The sequence below is a fragment of the Miniopterus natalensis genome, chromosome 7 (genome assembly GCF_054644295.1).
Source record: "Miniopterus natalensis isolate mMinNat1 chromosome 7, mMinNat1.hap1, whole genome shotgun sequence".
NCBI lineage: Eukaryota > Metazoa > Chordata > Mammalia > Chiroptera > Miniopteridae > Miniopterus > Miniopterus natalensis.
In genome coordinates, this window is record NC_142087.1 from 38023735 (window position 1) to 38047272 (window position 23538).

At 38.9% G+C, this 23538-nt stretch overlaps 1 protein-coding gene across 1 annotated transcript in view; it reads right to left on the bottom strand.

Moving 5' to 3' along the window:
- The window catches only part of PTPRM (protein tyrosine phosphatase receptor type M), a 617147-nt gene that overhangs the window by 351088 nt on the left and 242521 nt on the right, over positions 1–23538 (bottom strand). The window contains exons 4-5 of the mRNA XM_087818949.1: positions 20481–20559; positions 5643–5758 (exon numbers count right to left, since the gene is read on the bottom strand). Coding sequence (XP_087675075.1) covers positions 5643–5758; positions 20481–20559 — 195 coding nt within the window. The remainder of the gene's footprint in view (positions 1–5642; positions 5759–20480; positions 20560–23538) is intronic.

The following is a 23538-nucleotide window of genomic DNA, read 5'->3' on the forward strand; positions in this document are numbered from 1 at the left end:
CAAACATATTGTGTTATGATGATTCTAAAGTTAACACAGATATTTTTGCAATAAATATGAGAATATATGGTTCGAAGGCCAATTTTACTTGAAATACAAGGTTAATCAATGAAGAAAAATGTCCAAGTGACAAAATTTACTAATTTGTTAATAAGTAAAAATATTTGTACTTCAATTGAGGTTCACTAGCAAATAAGTATCATAATAAATGCAAATCTATGACTGTTAAAGTTTCCAACGTTTTCTGGGCTTCTGTTTTCTCATTAATAAAATGAAGAATTTAGCTTAAAGACTGCTCAAAATTCAGAAGTCACATAATTTTGTGATTCTAAAAAGTAAGCCAATGAATAATGATAGGGGCCTCTAAGATCGGTCAAGAGAAAATGATTATTTTCCAGGTTTCCTTCGCCAGCTGCTCTTCAGTCAACATGCACATGTAAATCCCTGGCTTGATCGAAGAGACCATTTATCTCCTGTTGAAAAGGCATCTTCACTGTCTCCCATCTCCATTGCCTCCTTGCTTTCTGCCATTGTTCTGGAGGCTGAACCACTTTCATTTCCCACCCACTTCTGAGTTTGATGTTGTAGCTGAGGACTGTAGACCGAATATCTGTGTCCACCCAAAATTCATATGATGGAACCTATTTCCCAATATGATTTTAGAATGACTATATACGAATATATACATATCACTGAGAAGAGATATGATGGCACTGGAGGTTGGGCCTTTGGGAGATAATTAGGTTTAGATGAGGTCATGAGAGTGGGGCCCTCCCATGATATTAGTGCCTTTATATGGCCATGATAAGCCCAGATCTCTCTCCCTCTCGCTCTGTAAGGATTCAGAAAGAGTAAGGCTGTCTTCGAACCAGGGAGTGGCCCTAACTAAGAATCCTGCCATGCATGCACCCTGATCTTGCATTTCCACTCTCCAGAACTGTGAGAAATAAATGTCTGTTGTTTAAGCACCAGTCTATGGTAGTTTGTTGTAGCAGCCCAAGGTGACTAAGACACTAAGAAGAGTCAAGAATGGAGGAGCCAATGCAATGTTTCAAAAGTGAATTAAACAGCAGAAGTTAATAAAACGCCCACACTGGAGCAGATCCAGAGGAGGGAGAGGTGCCTGTGTTCCCTGGAAAAGAATGTGCACAAGACAGCTTCAGATTTACACACATCAGTACTGTCTTTGGTGATCATCTTTACTTATTGATAGGCTGAAATATGTGCTATAAAAATTCTCAGAGAAAAAAGCAGATGTAGGAAAATAAAATTTAAATATTAAGAAAGAACAGTAATTTTAAAAAATCACATATGGCTTAAAGGGTCAAGGACTGCATAAAAAATATATAACTAAGAAATAGTACATCAGCAAATTATAAGTATAAAAGAGAACATCTAAAATTCCATTTTCTCTTCTCAGTGATATGTATATATTCGTATATAGTCATTCTAAAATATTTTCAGAATGTAAGCTCCACAGGTGATCAGAAAGTTGATAATAACAAGATATATGGTCATGTTTGGGTGCTTGAATGATTTTACAAATTCATTTCATTTGACTATCTCCCATGGTTATGTCAATGTTCTATGCATAGACCACCATATCTGACAGAATATAGCAAGTATCTTCAACCAACCCATTGCATATCAGTTTTGTACTATAAAAAAGTTTTATAGATGCCACCTTCCTACTGTAATTGTCTGTAAGATGTTTTAAGCACTCTGCAGCTATAATAATAGATGTTCTTGAACTGTGTTTTATTTTGTTGTTCAGTATTCTACAAAAACCAATTCTGCTTTGGCAATAACCTGTGTGGCCCATAGATGCAACAAAGAAAATGTAAGCAGATGGGACACATCTGTTAATCATAAACATTTCTTCATTAGTGTCATCATCAGATTTATTTGTGCTATGTTTTTGTGAAAGACTCTGACAGTGATCATATTTAATCTATATTTTAAAACAATCAAACCACTGACCATTTTTCTTAGATGTGGATCAATATATGTACATGAAATACATATGGACTTTTTAATTTTGTCAAGATGGCTCCTTGATGTTAATCATGTAATGTCAGTCACATCCAAATTCTTATGACAAAGTGGTAAGTGAATGTTGGCTATTCACCTAGCCTTGGGGTATGAGAAGACTCCACAGTAGAGTAGAATAAACAGTAGTAAAATAAAAGTCAAGACATAGAGGTGTACTGTTCCCAGCTATGCCATTTACCTTGTGACCTTGGACAACCCCGCCTCTCAACCTCCTCACCTACAAAAGAAGCATAAGACCGTGCGATACACCCATGAAACTCTATGCAAAATGCCTATGGTAGAGCTCAAAAGATGGTAACACAAGTAACACAAATTACTGCAAATACTGATACTCCAGAATACTGATGTTCCCCAAATAAAGATGTATTATTAATTTCTAAATCTTGACTTACTGTTGGGAAGATTCAAATTATAAAATGACCAAAACAATTTTTGTATTCAATTTTCTGCCTGGATCTCAGAATTATTTTGAGGATCTAAGTGAGTTTATGTGCAGGAAAGCATATTTGAAACTTAGAGTACTAGTGTAATAAGGAAGAAATGTTCATAGTAATACCTCGAGACTAGACAGACATGGTCCATGATTCCAGGTTTGCTTCTCTCCATGTCTAAAGAATGGCCTGAGGCAAAGGATTGGGGCACAGCACAAGGGGGCAGGAGGGCTCTGTGAAACCATTACCTCCTGCAAATCTTCACTGCTACTGGAAGTCACTCCTCACAGACAGGTCAATAGAAACCATCATTGCAAGTAAAGGACACTATAGTGTCTTATTTCATCAGCTATTATAAAAATAAACATCTCTCCACAAAATGCCTATCCAACTATAGGAAATAAATCATTTAACAGTAAAATTATTCTAACATCACAAAGATTCACAAACCAAAAAGCATACTGAACCCAGGACAAAGTAAGTTTCACTTAGAATTTCAAAGTTACAGCAGTTCTATCTTTGTCCCCTTCTGGACAGGACCATGTGGAAATCTGCAGGCAATATGTAGTCACTGATGCTAACAAGGGCAAGAAAGGACTGGGCAATAGATAAAGAACGACATTAATGGATTGATTGTAAAAACAATTTACCAACACGATGATCAAATTTAATAGAACAAAAGCAGGAGAGACCTGTACATGAGAAATTCAACATGAGAGTCAGATGGATGCTATTGAATACAGGTACCAGTTATCATTTATGTCTACCTTTTACTTTCCTAAACTGGAACATGTGTTTCACTTTGCTTCAGACTCGTGATTGTCAGCCCTGGACACACACTGGAATCATCTGGGAAGCCTTTAACAAAATATTGAAGGCAGGGCCCTACCCCAGACCAATTAAATCAGAATCCTGGTGTAGAACGGACATTAAAAAACAAACAAACAAACAAACAAAACTTTCCATGTGAGGTAGTGGAGTCAGGGCTGAGAAATCTGCACTTAGCCTCCCTCCCCTGCTCTTTTTTTCAGAACAGCAGCTAGCTTTCTCCCTACAACATGAGAGATTCTCTTTAAAACAGCCTCCCACTTTGTAATAGGAAGTGAGGATCACCAACCCCCAAGGAAATACTCAAGTTTAAGCATGAGCATCCCAAGTCCACGATACTTGCAAAAACATAAAGAGCAAATTGAATCCTCAACTTGCCTGTAAATTCTTGGGAATATCTAAGACTCTATTGAGGCTAAAACCTAGACTTTATATTGTATTCTCTCAAGTAACATTAATATAAATATCAGGAAAAAATTTCCACGAACAATTAAGATTTCTAGAGATAAATCAAAGATGACAAGGATAGTTTCATTTTTAAAAGGTCATTAATGCATTGTGAAAAATGCCAATTAAAAAATCTCATCAATTACCATAAACAGCTAATCTTGATAGAATTTAATACCAAACAACCACTAAGAAAATAATTCTCAATCACTAACATTAAGAATCTAAAATAATTGGAAAGTGGGATAAAAAGGAAAAGGTCAAATACTGAAGAACAGGGTGAAGCACAGTTTTCACACACTACAAAAGCTTTTAAAGCAGCGATTATACAACTTTTAGAGAGAAGGAAACAGTGAAGATGAATTCAGTCCGCTGCACACATTCCTCCTTCCTGGCCAGGGCACACTCCCAGGGACAGAAGGATGAGAAAAGAGAGTGACACCAAAGTAGAAGGGTGAGGGATTGTGCAGAGGACACAGCTGTATTTAAAAAGCCTCCTCCGGAATGTATTCCCCACTTGTCAACACATTATTGACTAATCTCGGATAGCACATTTGGCTATCTTCCATTTTCGCCAGAAAGGGAAGAATAAAAATGGCCATTTATTTCAGTTGTGATGATTAAAAGGGATAAGGGATTTAAAAATTATAGTGTCACCGACTGTGACACATTGCAATCATTATTACAGTGCAGAAGAAGAGGGGTAATGGAAGGTGGAGAGGTGACCTGCACAGAGGAACAGTCGCGTGCAGGAAACGGAAAGGAAGGTGAACGGAACAGACACACAGGAAGGTTAAAAGGAAGCAGATCAGGGCAAACACAGTAAGTAAATAATTAACCAAACCCAACCCAACCCAACTACAGGATCGGTAGGAAAGGGGAGATCAACACAGCTCAAGATGAAGAATGAGCGGCCTGCAGATTGACGCTTAAAAGGAGGAAAAGGAAGGAAACCGGAGAATTCTATGGGAGCGTAAATGAAACCTAGAGCCTGAAGTGGGTAGGACTCTGGTCAGAGGGGGCAGGTCCCTCATTCTGTCAGAATCATTGAGACCAGGGATCTAACCATGAAATGACTTATCATGCGAGATACATATGGTGAAATGGGAAAGACTGTAAAACACATAAATTATGATTACCCTAAAAAATGTCCACTTAAGATTCTCAAAGTTAAAAAATGTGTTATGAATGTTGTCTAAATTGAGGCTTATTGCTGTGTAAAAGCAAATTACAAAAAGGCCTATAAATGTGTGTGTAAAAGAGAGGAGAGAGGAGAGAGGAGGGGAGGGGAAGGGAGGGCAGGAGAGGGGAAAGGAGGGGAGGTGGGGGAGGAGATGGGAGGAGAGAGGAGGGGAGGGGAAGGAAGGGGAGGGAGAAGGAGAGAGGGAGGGGAGGGGAAGGGAGGGGAGGGAGGAGAGAGGGAGGAGAGGGGAAGGGAGGGGAGGGAGAGGGAGAGGGGGAGGGGAGGGGAAGGGAGGGGAGGGAGGAGGAGAGGGGGAGGAGGGAAGAGGAGGAGAGGAGGAGAGGGGAGGGGAGGATAGTATTCTTGAACTTTAGAAGAGTAGGGAAAAGGTACTGTTTTATACTTTAATATATTGCTTTTAATGTAAATTGACAATCAGCTCTTCAAAGTAAGATGACTAAACAGAAGGGCAAAAAAAACAAAAACAAATTCAAAATAAGGGCTGTGATGAATAACAATTAGCTTCTCTAGAACTCTTAGTAATCTGGCTGTTGGTAAGAAGGAAAGGAACCTGAAAACTCTCCACAGCATCTATCTTCCATTAAGCACCTGGCACGGATCCATTTCCCTGGGCCCCTCCCCAGGGGCAGGTATCGATTCCACAGGACTTTCAATGAACTGGTGAAAGTGAGTTACTGTACCTGTAACCAGAGCCTGTCCCCTGCCAGGGTCCTGCCAATGGCACTGCACTGGAAGGTGGCAAACTGGCCGGCATTCACTTCCACATTCTGAATCCGCAGGAAGTGGGGAGTTCTGGCTACATGGAGAAAAATAATGAAAGATGTTAACAGTGGAGATCTATAGCTAATACGTGTCTTTTTGAATGTCTCTATAATTTTAGGCCTTTCCATTTTGTTTACCTTTGAAGAAAAGAATGCTTTTGCTTATCAGGGCTATAAAGATTTCATTATGATTATAAAAGAGATCCTAAAAGGCTTTGGTGTGCTCTGTAAAAAAAAATAAAAAAGCCAAGTGTTCTGGGGTAGAACCAAACAGAAAGAAGATATTTTATTGTTCCTGCTGTGCAAATTATCACAGCTCAGCAGTCTTCTTGTAATAACAGATCTGTATTAATAAAGATTATACTGAGGCCTAATTGATGTTTTGAACAAAAACATATTAGATATTTATACTAGCAACGTGAAAAGAACAGTAAGAAGTTAAATGATGTTGTCAAGGAAACTTTTTAAGCCAAGTACAGAGCTGTGCATAATGTATATTTTAATACAACTAATTGGTATGCAGCATTGCTTGTATAATATTTCCCAGTTACCAAAAATACTATCCCTATAGACAGACTCTGAAATTATGCTGGGACTGCCATAGCACGGCAGTTTTTGCTGATTCTTATTTCCCATTCAAGAACAAAGAATGATTCCAAATGCCAAACAGCATTAAGTCTCATAACATACATTGGCCATAGGGGACAGCTGTTTAAATAAAGGATTCTTCTATTTGATCTGAGAAGTACAGACCAATTTCCACAGCATACTGAAAACATGTGTCAAGGAACTGGAGTGAAAGGTCAGTAATTAAATTTTATGATAACTTCTACTTTTAGGAAAAAAATTCTCTTATCACAATGATAGAGTGAAAGAGTAGAAGGGGTGGGGATGGGAGAGGTTAGAGAGTAGAAAAGGAAGAGAACTGGGCAATAGTATTTTCTGGGAAGTATGGGCAAAGCTGGACAATAACTAGAATAAATTTTTTTATGCCATGACAGCTTTCTCTAAGGGCCAACATGTCTTTAGGTCATGTCTAGACACTTTCAAAGAACAGTGCCCAACTACTGGGTACCCAAAGATGATAACTAGCACTAATATGAGCCTGTGCAGAACATAATTAGGAATGGAAATGGGTTACAATCCAAGGACAAAGAAAAATGAATTTTAATATCAACAACAGATAGGAAACCCCCACTGCTAATTTGGAGATTACGAATAATTCAGGCAATGTATTAGTGATGCTTAGCTTTCAAAACCAAAATACCCCAAAGAACTTCTAAAGAAGCAGTATAACAATGGGTCCCTGGTTGTAATACTAATTTAAAACCTTATAAACTATTTTTCGGTAACTTAATCAAATTACCCTTGGTCAAGAATAACATTATTCTATGGTTTTTATAGATCTCTGTAAAAAGTCCCAAAATAAAATTTCTTTTCTATTCTCTGTTCCCAAAAAGCTGAAAGATCCATTGTTTTTTAGAAAATAGAAAAATATAACATTTTTTAGCATTTCTATGCCAGAAACTAGTCCACTGAATACTCAAAGATGTCCTGTGAAGTAGATCTTTCCATTGTTCAGATGGGGATGGGAAAGTTGCTGGTACTCAGCTAGTAAGTGTGAGAACCAGAGTGTCCACCCAGTTCCAAAGCCCAGCATGGCCCACGGTGCACACTGCCTCTGCCAGCCTTGCCGCCCCGGGTTTGCCGTTCCCATGCTCTTCAGCCCACTGGCAATGGCTCCCTGTCTGACTGCTGCGATTTTAGGTTCTTTTAAGGTCCTTCCCAAATCCTCTTTCTTCCATGAAGCTTCCATGGACTCTCTTATCTTGTTAGACCTTTCCAATATCACATATCCTCTGTCTTATATATAGTAGTCACCCCTCATCTGTGGGGCATATATTCCCAGAGCCCGAGTAGATATCCGATACTACAGGTAGTACTGAATCTTACATAATCTATGGATTTTTTTACATACATACTTATGATGAAGTTCAATTTATAAATTAGGCCCAGTACGAGATTAACAGCAACAATAACATAGAACAATTATAACAATATACTGTAATAAATACAAGTTATGTGAATGTGGTTTTTTTCTCTCTTAAAATATCTGATAACTGATCTGATAACTGAGATGGCTACTAAGTGACTAAAAAGCAATAGCAGGTACAGTGTGGTTATCATGAAAAAAGAGATGATTCACGTCGCAGGTGGGACAGAGTGGGACTGTGAGAGATTTTGGCACACTACTCAGAAGGGAGCACAATTTAAAGCTTATGAATTGCTTATTACTGGAATTTTCCACTGAATATTTTTGGACCACAGCGGACCACAGGTAACTGAAACTGCAGAAAATAAAACTGTGATAAGGGAGGACTACTGTGTTACAGTTATTGGGATGACATTCACTGTTGTCTTAATCACGTGTATGTACAATAAATACTTGACGGTAATGCCTCCCACATAGCAGATACTCAATATCATAATTAAATTGAATTCATATTATTTAAAACTAATAAAACCACTCAGATATCCTTGAAAATTGTTTACAGTTGACCCCTAAACACAGGTTTAGGGATACCAACCCTCATACAGTTGAAAATCCACATATAGCTTTTAAAGAAAATTTTATTAAATTTATTGGGATTACTTTGGTCAAAAATCCACATATAGCTTTTGACTCCCCCATAACTTAACTACTAGTAGCTTACTGTTGACCAGAAACCTTACTAATAATGTAAACAGTGGATTAGCACATATTTTGCATGTTATATGCACTATATACTGTATTTGTAAAATAAAGTGAGCTAGAGAAAAGAAAATGCTATTAAGAAAATCATAAGGAAGAAAAAATACATTAATAATATTTATTGAAAATAATCTGTGTATAAATGGACCCACAAAGTTCAAACACATATTGTTCGAGGGTCAACTGACCTTGAGATTTCAACTTCTGTAGAATTCTACTCTCCTACCTCACCTCTGATAAAAATGAGCAAACTTTTACTATACAAACATTTGTAACAATTACTATTTTAGATTTACCTACATCAGAGATCCCCAACATTAATAGAAATCACTAAGAATTTGAGATTTGATTAATTAATAGAACTACATTGGAAGCAGGGAAGCTGTTATCTTGCCAAGGGAATTGAAGCAAAATTGAGTATTCTTTTTCTTCTAATCCAACACAATACATCTATTATATTTCAAATGTCAACAGTTGGAAATGTTTTCAAAAGTTTTTCCCCTGTAAAATAATTCTAAGCACTTTATCCCTGGCCACACGGACAAAGAAGTACACAATGTACATACCATTAAGAAAGACAAAAACAGAAACTGTGGAAGTGAAAACTCCTGTGTTCACCAGTATATTTGTACAACAGGAGGTTTTAGCTACTTCACATGAATTCTACAGGAGCTGATCAGAGCGGTTTATTCTCTGCAATCTTTCAGGACACACACACACACACACACAGCCTCTCACTGCTGACTCCTTAAGGAGCTGCTAGACCAGTGCCAACCATCCTCAGCCACCAGTGATCCCCTTTTAAGGGCTCTCCCACTTACTATCACAGCCTCTGCCCCTCTAAGAAAACTACTCTCCTCACATCTCATTTCCCTGTAATGAGAAATGCTTTCAGCCACACGGACCTTTTTTCAAAACTCCCAAAACTTTTAAAATTCTACTTTCAAAGTCATTTTCCTGCAGCTCTTTCCTTTGTTCATTTGTCTTCATGCTCCTCCTGTAAACGTAGATTTGTCCCAGAATTAGGTTCAATTTCCTTTGCGAGTGTGTGCTCTCCCCGGTAGATGCCTTCTGCCTCCATAGAGTCACCAACCCAGAGCACAGTGAGAACTCCCCAAGTCCCATCCCCAGTGCTCTACTAAAAAACATAACAAAACAGAAAATAGCATTTTTGAGGCTCTTAGAAACAAGGAATCTGTGAAAGTCTCAGTGGGCAACACTTCTGCCAGCCACAAGGGAATTTCTTGACGATTAATAGTCTGGAGCCACTGCTGTCAACTGAGTGGCCCCCGTAAGGGCAGACAGGCCCCTCCAAAGTCACACCCGGCATCATACTGGGCCCCAGACAAAGGGCATCCAGACCAAGGAAAACAACAGCCACTAGCCCACATGGTCACTTCTGTCCTGGAGCCAAAGTCCACTGCTGGAGTCACACCAAGATGAAAGCTGACAAGCTAGTTGTCAGAGAGTGATAAAGACTACAGGGAACTGTTGTCCTATGAAGAACAGTTTGTTTTTTAAAGAAGACCCTTCAATCTAGTGAGGAAAAACTGGGGCATAGGGGAAGGGTAGGGGCGGTTAAGAATGACTGCTGACTTCAGATCTGTGAAATGGACACAGTATGCAGGGACTATGGAGAGGCATGTTTCCCTAGAGGTAAAGGAGGGTTTCCAGACACGGACTGACAGACGTGGTGTGAGCTGGCCAGTGGGAAGCTATTTATGGAGACAGATTTAGCAGTTGGTGAGGAGGAAAGGCGGGTAGCCTGGGCACTCCATTTGTGACTAGCGTCCTATTGAGTGTTGCCAATTCTCAGGGAGTTCGTTCAAGCCTAAATAAATGGCCCTTGCACCTCCGCCTCCAGTGGTTAGCCTGTGGCAATGGGGTCCTTGCTTTCTTTCTCCTTGGCTATCTTTAGGTATGGGGCCTGCATCTTTGGGAGCACCTCTTGCATCCATGGTCAAATCATAAAAAGGCTTATGGTTTGAGCCACATTTGGAATGAGGACACTCTCTGAAGCAGGGTTAGAATCGCAGGCTTCTTTGTTTGGAAGGTGTCTCCTGGGCCGGAATTTCTTCTGCCTGGTTTTGGTTTTGAAGCCTCAGCTCACCTGGCCCGCTCCTGCCCCTCGCCTGAGGCCTGTCCGGTCAACTGAAACCCCCTCCCCACAGCCCCCTGACTGCTCCCCCGGCACAGCGCTAACTCGGTCTGCTTCCTTTCTTGTGGCCATGACTTTGCTAATGATAACTTGGAACTTCCATGGCTCTTTGAGAAAACTTACATCTCCCAGGCCTGCTCCTATATGCTTTAACCGGCCCTGCCCCGCTTCCATATCCCTGCGGACTGCTACACTTGGACTGCCCCGCACACTCAGGTAGCAGGGTGTCTCACTCATGTCGCCCTCTCCTGTCTGTCCCCTGGCCTCCTAATTCCGCTCGCCTCTTGCTGCAGGTCGGGTTGGGTCTCTGACACGAGGTGTTTGGGTATGCAGCCATCTTTCATTGTAACTTGGCCTAAAGGGGTGTTACATCTGAGGCTGCTATTCTGCTGTTTCACCCCCACTTGGTTAAGTCCAGGTCGAGCCTGTGCTGAAGTGTTGTTAAATATTTTCAGCATCACCCCTAGTATATCCCCACACAGTTAAGTTACTAAATATTAAAAATTAAAAGTATTCCCTAAAAATCCATTACAAAATCTCCATGTATTGTTCACATACATCTTAGGCCTTGGCGTCTTACCTGCACCCCTATGACCCACTCTCCTTCCTCCTTTTTCTCTCCCTCCCAACCCTAGGCTGCTCAAATTCTCAAAATCCCTCTTGCTTTTTTTTTCTTTCTTTCTTTTTTTTTTTTTAGAGAGAGAGAGGGGGGGAGAGAGAGAGAGAAACACCAATGTGAGAAACATTGATTAGTTGCCTTCCACACGCATCCCAACCAGGGAGCACCCCTGGGACTGTACCTGCAACCTGGGCATGTGACCTGACCCGGAATCGAACCACCAACCTTTCTGTTCATGGGACAACATTCAACCAACTGAGCCACACTGGCCAGGGCCCTCTTGCTTTTCTTATGAATTACAATTGAGTTCTCTTTTCTCCAACAGAAGGACCATCAGGGTGTTGTGGGAACAACGGAACTCTACACCCACCTCCTCCGGTGGATGCAGAAATGCAGGAAAGGTTTTCTTTCCTATAGGTACCTTTCCTCTCCTGCTATCTGAGATTTGCAGCCCTTCAAAAGCTTCCACACTTTCTGAGGGGCATAAGGGGAAAGCTAAAATACATTTAGTTTGTAACGTCAGAGTAAGCTTTCCCGGACTAAAATCATTGAAAGAAAATGAATTCATTCCTTATCAAGTGTGTAAGGAGAGTTATTTCGGAAGAGCAAAAGTGGGCTACCCATATAGATTCTCTTCTTTTTAATATTATATAGCATGTTTCTGAACGACCTGAGAAATAATATAATTTTTCCCTCAAATCTGAATGGCTTCCTGAAACAACTTACCTAGACCATCTTCATTTATATATTCCTCCTATTAATAGGACTAATACATAAAAAGCTGTCCAAGATATCTAAAATCAATTTAATTATTTTTTCTAAGAATTATGATTTAAATAATTTATTTTTCTCTTCTAGAAAATATTTTCAATAATAAACACTTAAAGTGCTTCATTTTTAAATCATATAGAAATTTATCTCTAAGAAGTAACTTTTAAAATATGCCTCCATTTCTGCACACTTAATCTATTTTTAATGAAAAGCATCCTGAACCTGTTAACCTGTTGAGAAGACACATACATACCATGTTGACCAAAAGCTTGGGCCTCTTGAAGGAGGCTGGGAAATAAAACTTTGATTCATCCAGGCTCACTGAATTCAGGAATGTTCCTACAGATTATTTGCACTAGGTGAGGAGCCAGATGCTGAGTACAGATGGGGTAGGAATCGGGAAAGGGGTTAAGATAAAAAAAAAAAAAATCCTAAATTTCTACTGGAACTAAAAAAGGCAAGCTTCTAGCACCTGGCAGACTCCTCTCATGTGGACATATTGTGGGTGGCTGTTATTCTCGGCTGCTCTGAGAGATCTGGTGGGAGTATCTGGCTTTGCGCAGAACCATCAGAGCAGCCCTCTGTCATTAAAAAAAATTCACATCCTCTGAATTGGTCTATTGATATCTTTTTACCTTTTTGTCGCAACAATGCACCTTTTTCAAAATTTAACAAGATATTCAGAATTTTTCCTTTTTAAATATTCATTTAAAACTATTTAAAAATCTGCCTAATATATATCAATGGTTCCCAGAGGCACTGTCATCCCCCAGCTGATATTTGGCAGTGTCTGGAGACATTTTCGGTTGTCACAACAAGGGTGGGGAAGATGGTGGTACCACTAGTATTTAGTGGACAGAGGCCAGGGATGGTGTGAAACATCCTACTGCATAAGACAGTGCCCATGAGAAAGAATTAACAGGCTCAGGATGTCAACAGTGTCAAGGTTGAGAAATTCTGGTATGCATTATATGGACACAGAAAAGTCGACTGAAACACTCCCCTACTGCTGGACATTTGAGTTTCTTATACACAATGCCAAGATAAAGGTTTTCATAATTAGTCATGTAGACAATTTTGTTTTTTCCTTAGGATAAGATTTTAGAAATCAAATTACTAAGACAAAAAATATGCATTTTTAAAAGACTTTTGACACAAATTGCCAAAATGCTTTCTTTAGAGCATATAACAATTTGCATTTCTACCAGCAGGGTATATGAGAGGACTCTTTTCATCACCTGCTCAAAAACACTAAGGATGAATTTCTGTAAACTCTTTTGATAAACTTGGGAAATATATGTACTCTGCTCTATCGGCTAAGTGAATAATAGTAAATAATTTGAACATCAGGATTGTCTCTGGTTCTGTCAGTTTGTTCACGTGCAGGAATCCATCCTTGTAAGACAGCTTCCTAAGGGTCTTGTTTCTAACAATGGCTACCTGAGCCACAAGAGAAAGACACAGCAACACTCATTTATCAACACAATCTCCTAATACTTACTGTCTGCAGGGGACTGTCTGTTAGGATATAACTTGCATTTTTAATTTGGAGGCCAAAGATATGATTGTGTTATAGTCTTTTTTTGTTCACCCCATTCTTAATAAAGACATGTCACACAGAATGAAAGTTATCACTTTTCCTTTAGAATTGTTTTGCTCTTCAATACAGCTTTCTCAAAGAGGGCAGTGCATACTCCTTACGTAGTGAGGTTCGGGGTCTGAGGAATTTATATTTCTGTTCAAATTGTATTTTGGGGAGGGCCCTTCTCTGCAAAGAGATTGACTCTTTTGGTTTGGAAAAAATAGTGTTGCTTAGTTGAGAAAAGACTGCTAGAAAAAAATAATTTGATGTATAACAAACAAATATATTAAGAATGAACACACTTAATCAAATTATCCCTTTCAAATGAAAGAGAATTTTTGACCTGAATGGAAGCTAGTAACTCATCCACCCAGGTAAGTAAGACAAAAGGACTGTGGGATTCTATTTTCCAGTATCCGTTCCCTTCAAGAACATGAAAGTCAGAATTTCTACTAATGGCATTTGTAAGTTTTTAAAATAAATATTAAAGGCCTATCTAATCTTTCTAAAGTTTTAGGATTCCTGGATCCTCCCTCTCCTGTGCAGTAAATCCTACAACTGTTTGCAGCTGGGAAGCAGTTTAAGACTGATAATATTTTAAAACTGGATTTTAGTACATGTGTGTTCAAGCATCAATACTCCAGCACCTTACTACCTCTGAATAGAAGCAAAAGTTCCTAACCCACACCTTAGTGGATTTTTAAAAATTTGTAAAATAGGGATTTTAAAAGTACCTATATCAGAGAGTTGGGATAAAGATTAAACAAGATGATGTAGGGAAGGCATACAGTGTGCCTGGTGCTTAGTCTAAAAAATATTCATTACTATTTAAAAGAATTGATTTATTACTGGAAACTGGAAAAGATCCCAAGAAAAAGAGCTCTACAGCCAGGAAAGTTCTGATCCCATGCTGAGCTGTATGCTCTGAACCTTGCCAAACTACCTTAATTGTAACACCAGGTAGAGCACCGCTAGAGTAGAAAATTTCAATCTATCCCATATTCAAAAAGACAAATTCTCTCTCTCTCCAGATTTATAGGCCCATTTGTCTCCTAGATACCCTTTCAAAATGCTATGCCAGCTTTCTTCTAAAATCTGCAGGAGTTCTAAAAAACTATCCTCCATGAATTTCAAATAGTTTTTTAGTACACATCTCCTACTTTCTCATCTCTGCCATATTCTGTTGCTTGTCACTAAGAAAACAGTTTTTCAAAGAAGAGATGTTTGGGGATATTAATTGATCTCAAATCAGCCTTTGATTCCTTGATCAGGAATTATCATTGACCAAGATGCAAATCTTTTTCTACATGTTTCATATTATTGCTTCTTCAAAGCCTGCATCAAAATACTAACAAAATCAGAGAACAGTAATTTGTGGGATCGAAGTGCAAACTGAAGTGGGACAAAAGAGGACTGTGTGCTAACCCCTTTTTATTTTCATTTACATTTTGAGGTAACGGCATAGGTTGAAATGAACTGGAGGCACGCCCAACTGCCAAAATAAACAGCCAGTGTTTCTCTCTATTTGTGTAGCAAATCATCACAAACAAACAATAAAACAGCTTCTGCCAAAAAGAACGGCCTGGTACTGCCTACTCTAACACTGGAAAACAATACATTCGCAATTTTTGTTTTACATTTTAAAATGGACACTGATAAATTACCCCATTTAAATATTAAATCAATTTAGCTACTTAAGGTTACAATCTGCAGCTAACTCATTTTAGTGGGACTGTCAAGATGTAGTGGCTAATAATAATAATAATAACAGCTAACATTTATTGAGCTCTTAGAATGCACTAAGCACTCCTCTAAATTCTTTATTATACATTAATTCATTTAACCCCAACATTCACCTTGTGAGGAAAGCCTTAAAGTTATTAATCCATTATGTGAATAAGTTTGTGGAGCCAAAGAAGTCAAATAACTCTTGCGACAGAAACAAGAAAGTTTGCTCTTAACATGTTTCAGGACAAAACTTTTTTTTTGCTTGAAAGTTAAAATAGATCTTAATGGGATAATTTTTCAAGTAGAAAAACAGATTCAACATTCCTATCATAGAAAAATAAGTTAGCCGCTATATACAAATAAGTGTTACAAGTCACCCATATCGTAAAGAATGATAACCCTTTGGAGAAAAATGCAAGTTAAGTTCCGACGTGTTTAAAATGAGATGTCAGTTCTGAGTCCTATGCGCCTCTGAGCCAAAGCACGTGGGTCTGTCTTTATGCAACAGGACATAATTCATAAAACAATTCTAATTTTGTAGTTGTCACTGCTATTCTTATTTTAATCACACTGTTTAATGTCTTTATAAAAAACCCTAAATTTGGAAGTAGGCAAGTAATGTTTGGGTACACCAATATATCAATAAGTAAAAAATTAATTTTCCTTTATAAAATAAAAACAATTTTGAACCATATTTTGAACTCAGCATTTCTTAAATATTTAAACTGCTGACTTATTTTATATTGCAAAGCAGCAACACAGAATAGTCATGCATTTTGTATTCACTTTGTATAATATATGGTGCAAAGGATTTTTTCAATCTTTTTTATTATATTGTTATGTTTTAAAAATTTTTATTGAATTTATTGGGATGACATTGGTTAATAAAAATTATAAAGGTTTCTGTATCTGTAAATATATCTTCTGTATATTGTATTGCGTGCCTACCACCCTGAGTCAAGTCTCCTTCCATCACGATTTTATATTATTATGTTTTTAAGTTGGCAGAAAAATAGTGGAGCATCATTCTGTGTAATTTTTAGATTTCAGGATTCAAGGCATCACATATGCAAATAACTTTTTATCTAATGTGTTATATGACAACATATAAAAAAGACTATAGACTGTAACCAAATGGAACCTACACTAGGAATGCAATATAATCAATATTGATTAAAATATTGATCAAATATCAATCAATATAATAAACCCCAATAGAATAAAGGTCAGAACCACATCATGCTCTACTAGCTGGTGGGATTCAGGACACACTACCCCAAAATAAGGCACCTTGGTATACCGAATATTTTAAGCTGAAGGAGCATATCACACAATGGAATATTACCCAGTTTTGAGAAAGAATGAGGTATTGATACATTCAACATGGATGAACCATGAAATGTTATGCTAACTGAAAGACAAAAAGAACCACATATTGTATGATTGCATTTAAATGAAAAATGAAGAAAGACAGTAAATTGCTGGTTGCCTAGAGTTGGGGTGGGGGGTAGGGGAAATGGAGAATGATTGCTAATGGGTAGAGGGTTTCTTTTTGGGGTGATGAAAATGTTCTAAAATTGATTGTGATAATGGTTGCACAACTCTGTGAATATACTAAAACCATTGAATTGTATACTTCAAATTGGTGAATTGTATGGTGCATGAATTATGTCTCAATAAACATGTTAAAATGCTCCATGACTTGTAAGATATAAAAATATATATATCAGCACCACATGGCAATAATAGAAATACCTATATATTTATAATTTATAACCTACTTAAAAGTAGGAGATAACTTTATGAAACTGATAAAATGCTTCTTTGGTTTCTCCTACTAGGATTATTGAGCCAAATTCAAAATACATTTTTAGTGTGCATACCAAATACAAAAAGTATCTATGTTCCTTAGAAGTGGTCTTAAGACAGAGCTGCCATCAGCACAGCCATTTCTACATTTCCAAGCTGATCCTGCATCTGACTGTGACTACAGTAAAAACAGTTTTATGAGCAACTGTATACTCATAACAGAACAGCTACTTTTTAAAAAATGTTGTAATGTTTACTCATAAACCTATATGAATCCAAACAGGAGCCTTTAGGGTGAAGCAAATAAAGTTTAGCAGCTTTGCATCTTTTGAAAAGCATAGTTTTGGATATGAAATAAGGATTACTTATAAATCTTGATAGGAAATCCCTTAAAATATTACCTTTAAAGCTTTCCATTTAATGACTAAAATTTTGCTTTCTTTAAAATCTTTATTTGCATGTTTTTTCCATAAACTTCAAGGTTTGGAAAAAATAGCTACAGAAGGGCTATCATCAAAACCATTTAAAGCTTACAGTTCAAAATGCTCTTGTACTGTACCTCACCTTGGTACAGAGCCTGTTTTGCAATTTTGTGTCTCCTAACAGCAGTCTGCAAAGCCAATTAGGTATTAGCACCCGTATTCTCCAAAGGAGAGACCATAAACACCTTTACATGACCACAGGCAGCTGGGCTTGGAAGGAATGAGCAAAACTGCAGGAGATACATTTCAGGAAGGCTCTGATAGAAGGACAAGCATTAAGTCTTTTTATATGACTGAAGGCAGGGACTCAAACCCTGTGGAATGAGAGGGGCTACACTTAGGAGCTGTTTTGTTGGCCAGTGGCCAGATGTGGAAGGAACCCAGGATGGACACATTACAAGAAAGACCTGCGCAAACTCGGCCTTGGCCACTGCATCTGCACTCAGGGCAGCAATAAAATCTGCCTTGTGGCGAGATTTGCTCTGAGAAACAGGGAGCCCTCAGCACATAGTAGGCATTCAGTATTACTGCCTCGGATTTTTACTTCCTGGTAAGAGGTGAATCAGAGGCTGCGACATGTATGCACATTAGTACAGTCCATGTGTGTTCTCCAAACCACAGGCTATTACTCCAAGGATTTGGCCAACTTCCAGCTCAGGTCATTATGAGCAATTAAATTGCCCTGCTGTTTCAATTAGGTACAGCACTGTTCGTTTTTCTACCTTTTCAGAAAAAAGGGGGAAGAAATCCTTCTTGAGCTCACCGGTCTTGCTGACAGAAGAAAAGGCAAAGGCAACGTGCTACAAAAGTAACGTCTGCCTCAGTAATGAACAAGATGATTGCTATTCTGTGAACTTCAGTGTTGTATCCAGATAAAGATCTCAGAGAGCAAAACCCCTCTGGATGGAATCCGATGACTGTGCCATGATACCCACATCATGATCACAACCACAGAGGGCTTCTCTGTAACTAGTACAGGGAGTGAGCTCATGATCTAGTCAATCCATGCAATAAAAGCAGTGTTTATATTTCTAATACCATTGTAGATGTAACCTTTCTTTTGTGAATTTGGGTAGGACCATCAGCAGAGATCCAGGAATGTATGAACTAGCCAGTTTCTCTTTAATGCCAGGGACCCTAAAAATAAAGCAGGCTTCCATCCCTCAGCTGGTCAAAGATTTAAAGTCTGACAATGTCAATTTTGGGCAAGGATATTGGGAAAATAAAACTTCCACGCATTGCTGGTGGGAATAGAAACTGTTTCAGACACTTTTCATAGCAATTTGGCAGCATGTCATAAAACTAAAACTGTTGCTACCCTACAACCCAGCAATTCTGCTACCGAGAACATACCCTGCCCTCCCACATGGCTCCAGAGACACACACATGATGTTCACTGCAGCAATGTTTGTCATGGAGAAAAACTGGGGGAAACTAAATGTTTGTAGAAGAATAAAAAAAAATAAAATGTAGAATAGTCACATGAGAGAATATCATAGATTGATCTAAATAATGTAATGCCAAGAGGGGGCAGAAAGAATAGAGAGTAATTTGTACAGTTGGATATCATTCATTAGAATTTACAATAGGCAAACAGTACTTTCTTACTTTTCATGAATACATGGTGGTTATGAGAAACACAGCGTGGGTAGTGCATGCACATGCATGCACACACACACACACACACACACACCCACACACCTGCAGCTTTCTAGTTGCTCAGCTCTCAAATCTCTATCCTGGGACTGGGAAATTCTCCCCTGTATATTTCTTGGTAAAAGCCTAGGCCTATCTCCCATGATAGGGGCTGTAAAAGCCACAGCTTCCTTTTCTAGATCATCCTGTCACCAGCCGGAGGATGAGTACACGGTTTAGCTTGTCCACCCCGACAATGCCACTCAGGGTTTTGTGCTGAAGGCTGAGGGTGCAAGGCACAGAGACAGTGACGGATGCTCAGGCGGGTGGAAAGGGTCAGAGGGCCCAGGAGCGGGCCGCAGCAGCCCTGCCCTCATGGGCATAGCGGTTGTGCCTGCAGAGCCTCCCTTCAGTTCCTGCCCACTATGGGAGCCTTTATCACCAATGTTCCCAGTGATTCTATTTGCCATCAGTTCCCTTTCAATATAAAGCTTTTCTGCTAAAATCAGCTGCATCTGTTTCTGCTGCTTGTGGACTAGAAACCTCCCAGATGGAGAGGGAAAGCGGCAAGTTCACTACAGTGGTGGCCCCTGGGGAGGTGAGGGAGAAACAGGACTGGCAATCTGCAATACTTTACTGATTTAAGGACAAAGTTCAGGTGCAAATATGACAAATTATTAATGATTGTTCAACAAGTCATACTGGGTGGTAAAAAGAAAAGTGTGTGTTACTATCATTGGACTTTTTTAACAAACTGATTTATAAAAGATGAAGAACAGGCCATTTCTGGGGGCCCCAGGTGGTTTAGGAAGGTTTCTTACATTCACCAGATCCCAGGCCTATTTGGGGCTATACTGTTTGGAACTATGCCAGCAACATACTAGATTTAGAAACAAAATACACAAATTCTCAATGTTTAACTTGTGCTACCATTCAAAAGGGAAATCCAAAGATCTTTGCAAGGATGTTTGAGCACACCAAAGTATTCTGTTAGTCCGCATTCCTGATTTTCATTTTAAAGCCACTTAGATACATTCAATGACGTTACACCCGGAATACATGTTTTTGGACTTCTGGGCTGGCAAAGCAACACCTAGAGACTTATCAGGGAACTGTCTCAGCAGGACTACTGCTCCCCAGGCTTCAGTGCCTTCTCTTAATCTGTAATGTAAATATCCCAACAACAATGCACTCAAATGTTTAAAAGTTGAAACAACTTACTACATGGATGTCCTAACACCTTCACTTCATCAATAGCGAGGTAGCCTTGATGTCCAGAAGTTATTACTTCAAAAATCACCTGGAAAATTAAGAAAAAACTTACATTATTCACTCATTTTGTCAGACTTTTACCAAATGTCTCCTATGGAGAGGTAGGCAGCTTCACTCATTCATTCATTCGTTCATTCCTGTTCCCAACAATCATTGATGGAGCACCTGACATCTTCCAGCCAATGTTCCAGGCTCTAATATTTCAAAGATAAATAAGATCCACACCCAGTTTTCAGGGAGGCTAATGGGAATGGGTGGGTCGGACAGCACCCTACCTCAAGAACTCACTGGTAAGCGGGGAATACCGTGGCTAAGAGCTGGTATTTGGAAGATAAAGGCTTAAAGTCATTACAGGAGGCAATGTTAAGATTCAAACTGCTTTCGATAATGTACTTCCTGGTTAACTCCTTTGAGTGGACTCTGACCAGACTGAGCCATGTGGGGCCCTAGGTTTTAAACAAGTAAAATTTAAAAACTACCATAAGTGCTATGAAAGAAAAGTACAGATACTAGAAGAACATATACCAAGAGGACCTCTCACGAGGAGGTGGCATTTGAGCTGACAGCTGAATGTGAATGAGCTCCCAGTGTGAGGATGGTCAGGGTCCTTCCAGGCCATGGCAAGAAGAGGAGAACTGGGACCTACAGCCTTAAAGGTCTGCTGTGACCTTGTTACCAGGCTCTACTCACAGGGAAGAGATTCCAGAAAAGACACCATATTAATAATATAGAGAGAAGGCTATGCTGACTGAAATTCAGATGGCAGAGGAGAAAGATAAAATCTCCGCAGTGGTGAAATCCAGGGGGCTTTAGCAGCTGCTTGATCATGGCAGAAGCGGGGCAGAGAAGAAGGGCCACATGCTCGGAGGGTCTCAGGATGGATGGCATTTCTGAGATGGTGGAGCCACCTCAGAGAAATTGAGGTTAAAGGAGAAAAAAGAACCAGTAAGAAGGTTATGAAATTTCTCAACATGATTGCCTAAAGGTGGCCATCCTAAGGCTATTATTAAAAAGGTCCATTAACGTTATTTGAACCTCTATGCACAGCAGGAAACAGTATCACCAGGGCCACCATGGCACCTGACCGGGGATCAAACCGCAACCTACGTATGTGCCCTGACCTGGAATCGAACCCCTGACCTTCCACTGCACAGGACGACGACACTCCAACCAGCCGAGCCATTGATCAGGGCTGAAGACGGTAAGTCTTAAAACACAACCCAGCAATTGTTCTCCTGGAGAAATGACATTTTCCATTCATATAAAACCTTCACACAGATGTTCATAGAAGTTTTATTTATAACAGCCCAAAACTGGAAACAGCCCAGATGTCATTCAAATGATAACTAATTAAATGGACTGTGGTACATCCATTGCATGGGAATATAACTCAGCAATTAAAGGAACTATGGATATACTCAGCAACTTGGATGAATCTCCAGAGAGCTGTGTTGAGTGAAAAAGCCAATCAAAAAAGATTACATACTATATGATTCCATTTACGTAACATTGTGTAATGTCAAAATTTTATAAACGAAGGACAGATTAGTGATTGCCAGGGGTTAGGAATGGAGGGAGCAGGAGGAGGGAGATGGGTATGGTCACAAAAGAACAAAGCAGACAATCCTCATGATGCTGGAATTGTTAAGATCTTCGCTGTGGTGGTGGAAACACAAACCTACTCAGTAATAAAATTATATATAGTTCATAGTAGCATGATTCACAATAGATAAAACATGGGAGCAACCCAAGAGTCCATGGAAGAAGGAATGGATAAGCAAAATATGGTATACACATACAATGGAATATCACTCAGTCCTAAAAAGGAAGGAAATTCTGACATGCTACAACATGGGTGAATCTTGAGGACACTATGCTAAGTGAAATAAACCAGTCACAGAAGTGTAGTTACTATATGACCCCATTTATATGAGGGACCTAGAGTAGTCAAAGTCATAAAGACAAAAAGTAGTATGGTGGTTGCCAGGAACTAAGGAGATACTTAGGAGTAGGAAGTTATTGTTTTATATGGTGCAGAGTTTCAATTTTAAAAGATGAAGAGTTTTGGAAATGGACGGTGGTGAGGGTTGCATAACATTATGTGTGAATGTATTAAATACAACTTTAAAATAATTAAGGTGATAAGTTTTATGTTATATGTATTTTACAATAAAAGAGTGAAAACAATTGTATAAAGCTAAATACACACACGTATGCATGTATAAGTACAGGCAAAACTGGAGAAATTTGAAAAAGCTCTGTAGATTTTAACAATGTCAATATTCTGGCTCTGATATTATATATATTACGTTAGCAAAGTGTTACCATCAGAGGAAACAGGGTAAAGTGTACACAAGAATCAGTATGATTCTTACTAATGTATCTGACTTTACAATGATCTCAATAAAAATTTCAATTTAAAAAAGGAACTATAAGTTGCCATTTACATATTATGTTACATACACTGGGCAGATGTCACATCATTAATTTATGTATTAGTTCATTCTTCAAGGATTAAATATTTCAAAAACATCCACCGAGTGTACTGTAGATATAACTTTAAAACCCAATCTTTCTGATTCCAAATATCAAGATGCTCTCTCTAGTACACACTGCCTGAACAAACACTTCAATCCTAGCACTATTTATTTGTGCAACCGATGCAAAAATGGAGAAAGCAATCAGTAGAGCCTCAAATGGAACGCTCAGGTGGCCTCCTAGATAAGAAGTCATCCCAGATACATCTGCCAGACTAGATGACACTGTGCCACAATGCCACCACATTGAAACACAAAACACACGGGAAGAGAAGAGGCCCAATGGTAGAGAGGAAATGAAATAAAGCTTTGTCCTGTTTATAAATTTAATATATTTTTCACTGATGACACACAGGAAGAAAGAGATGCAGGGATAATCCAGCAATTGGAATATTCCCACCAATTAATCTCTACTTTTAGTCTATAAGAGGACAATTGTGGGGACCCAGAGTCAGTGAACACTGCAAGCA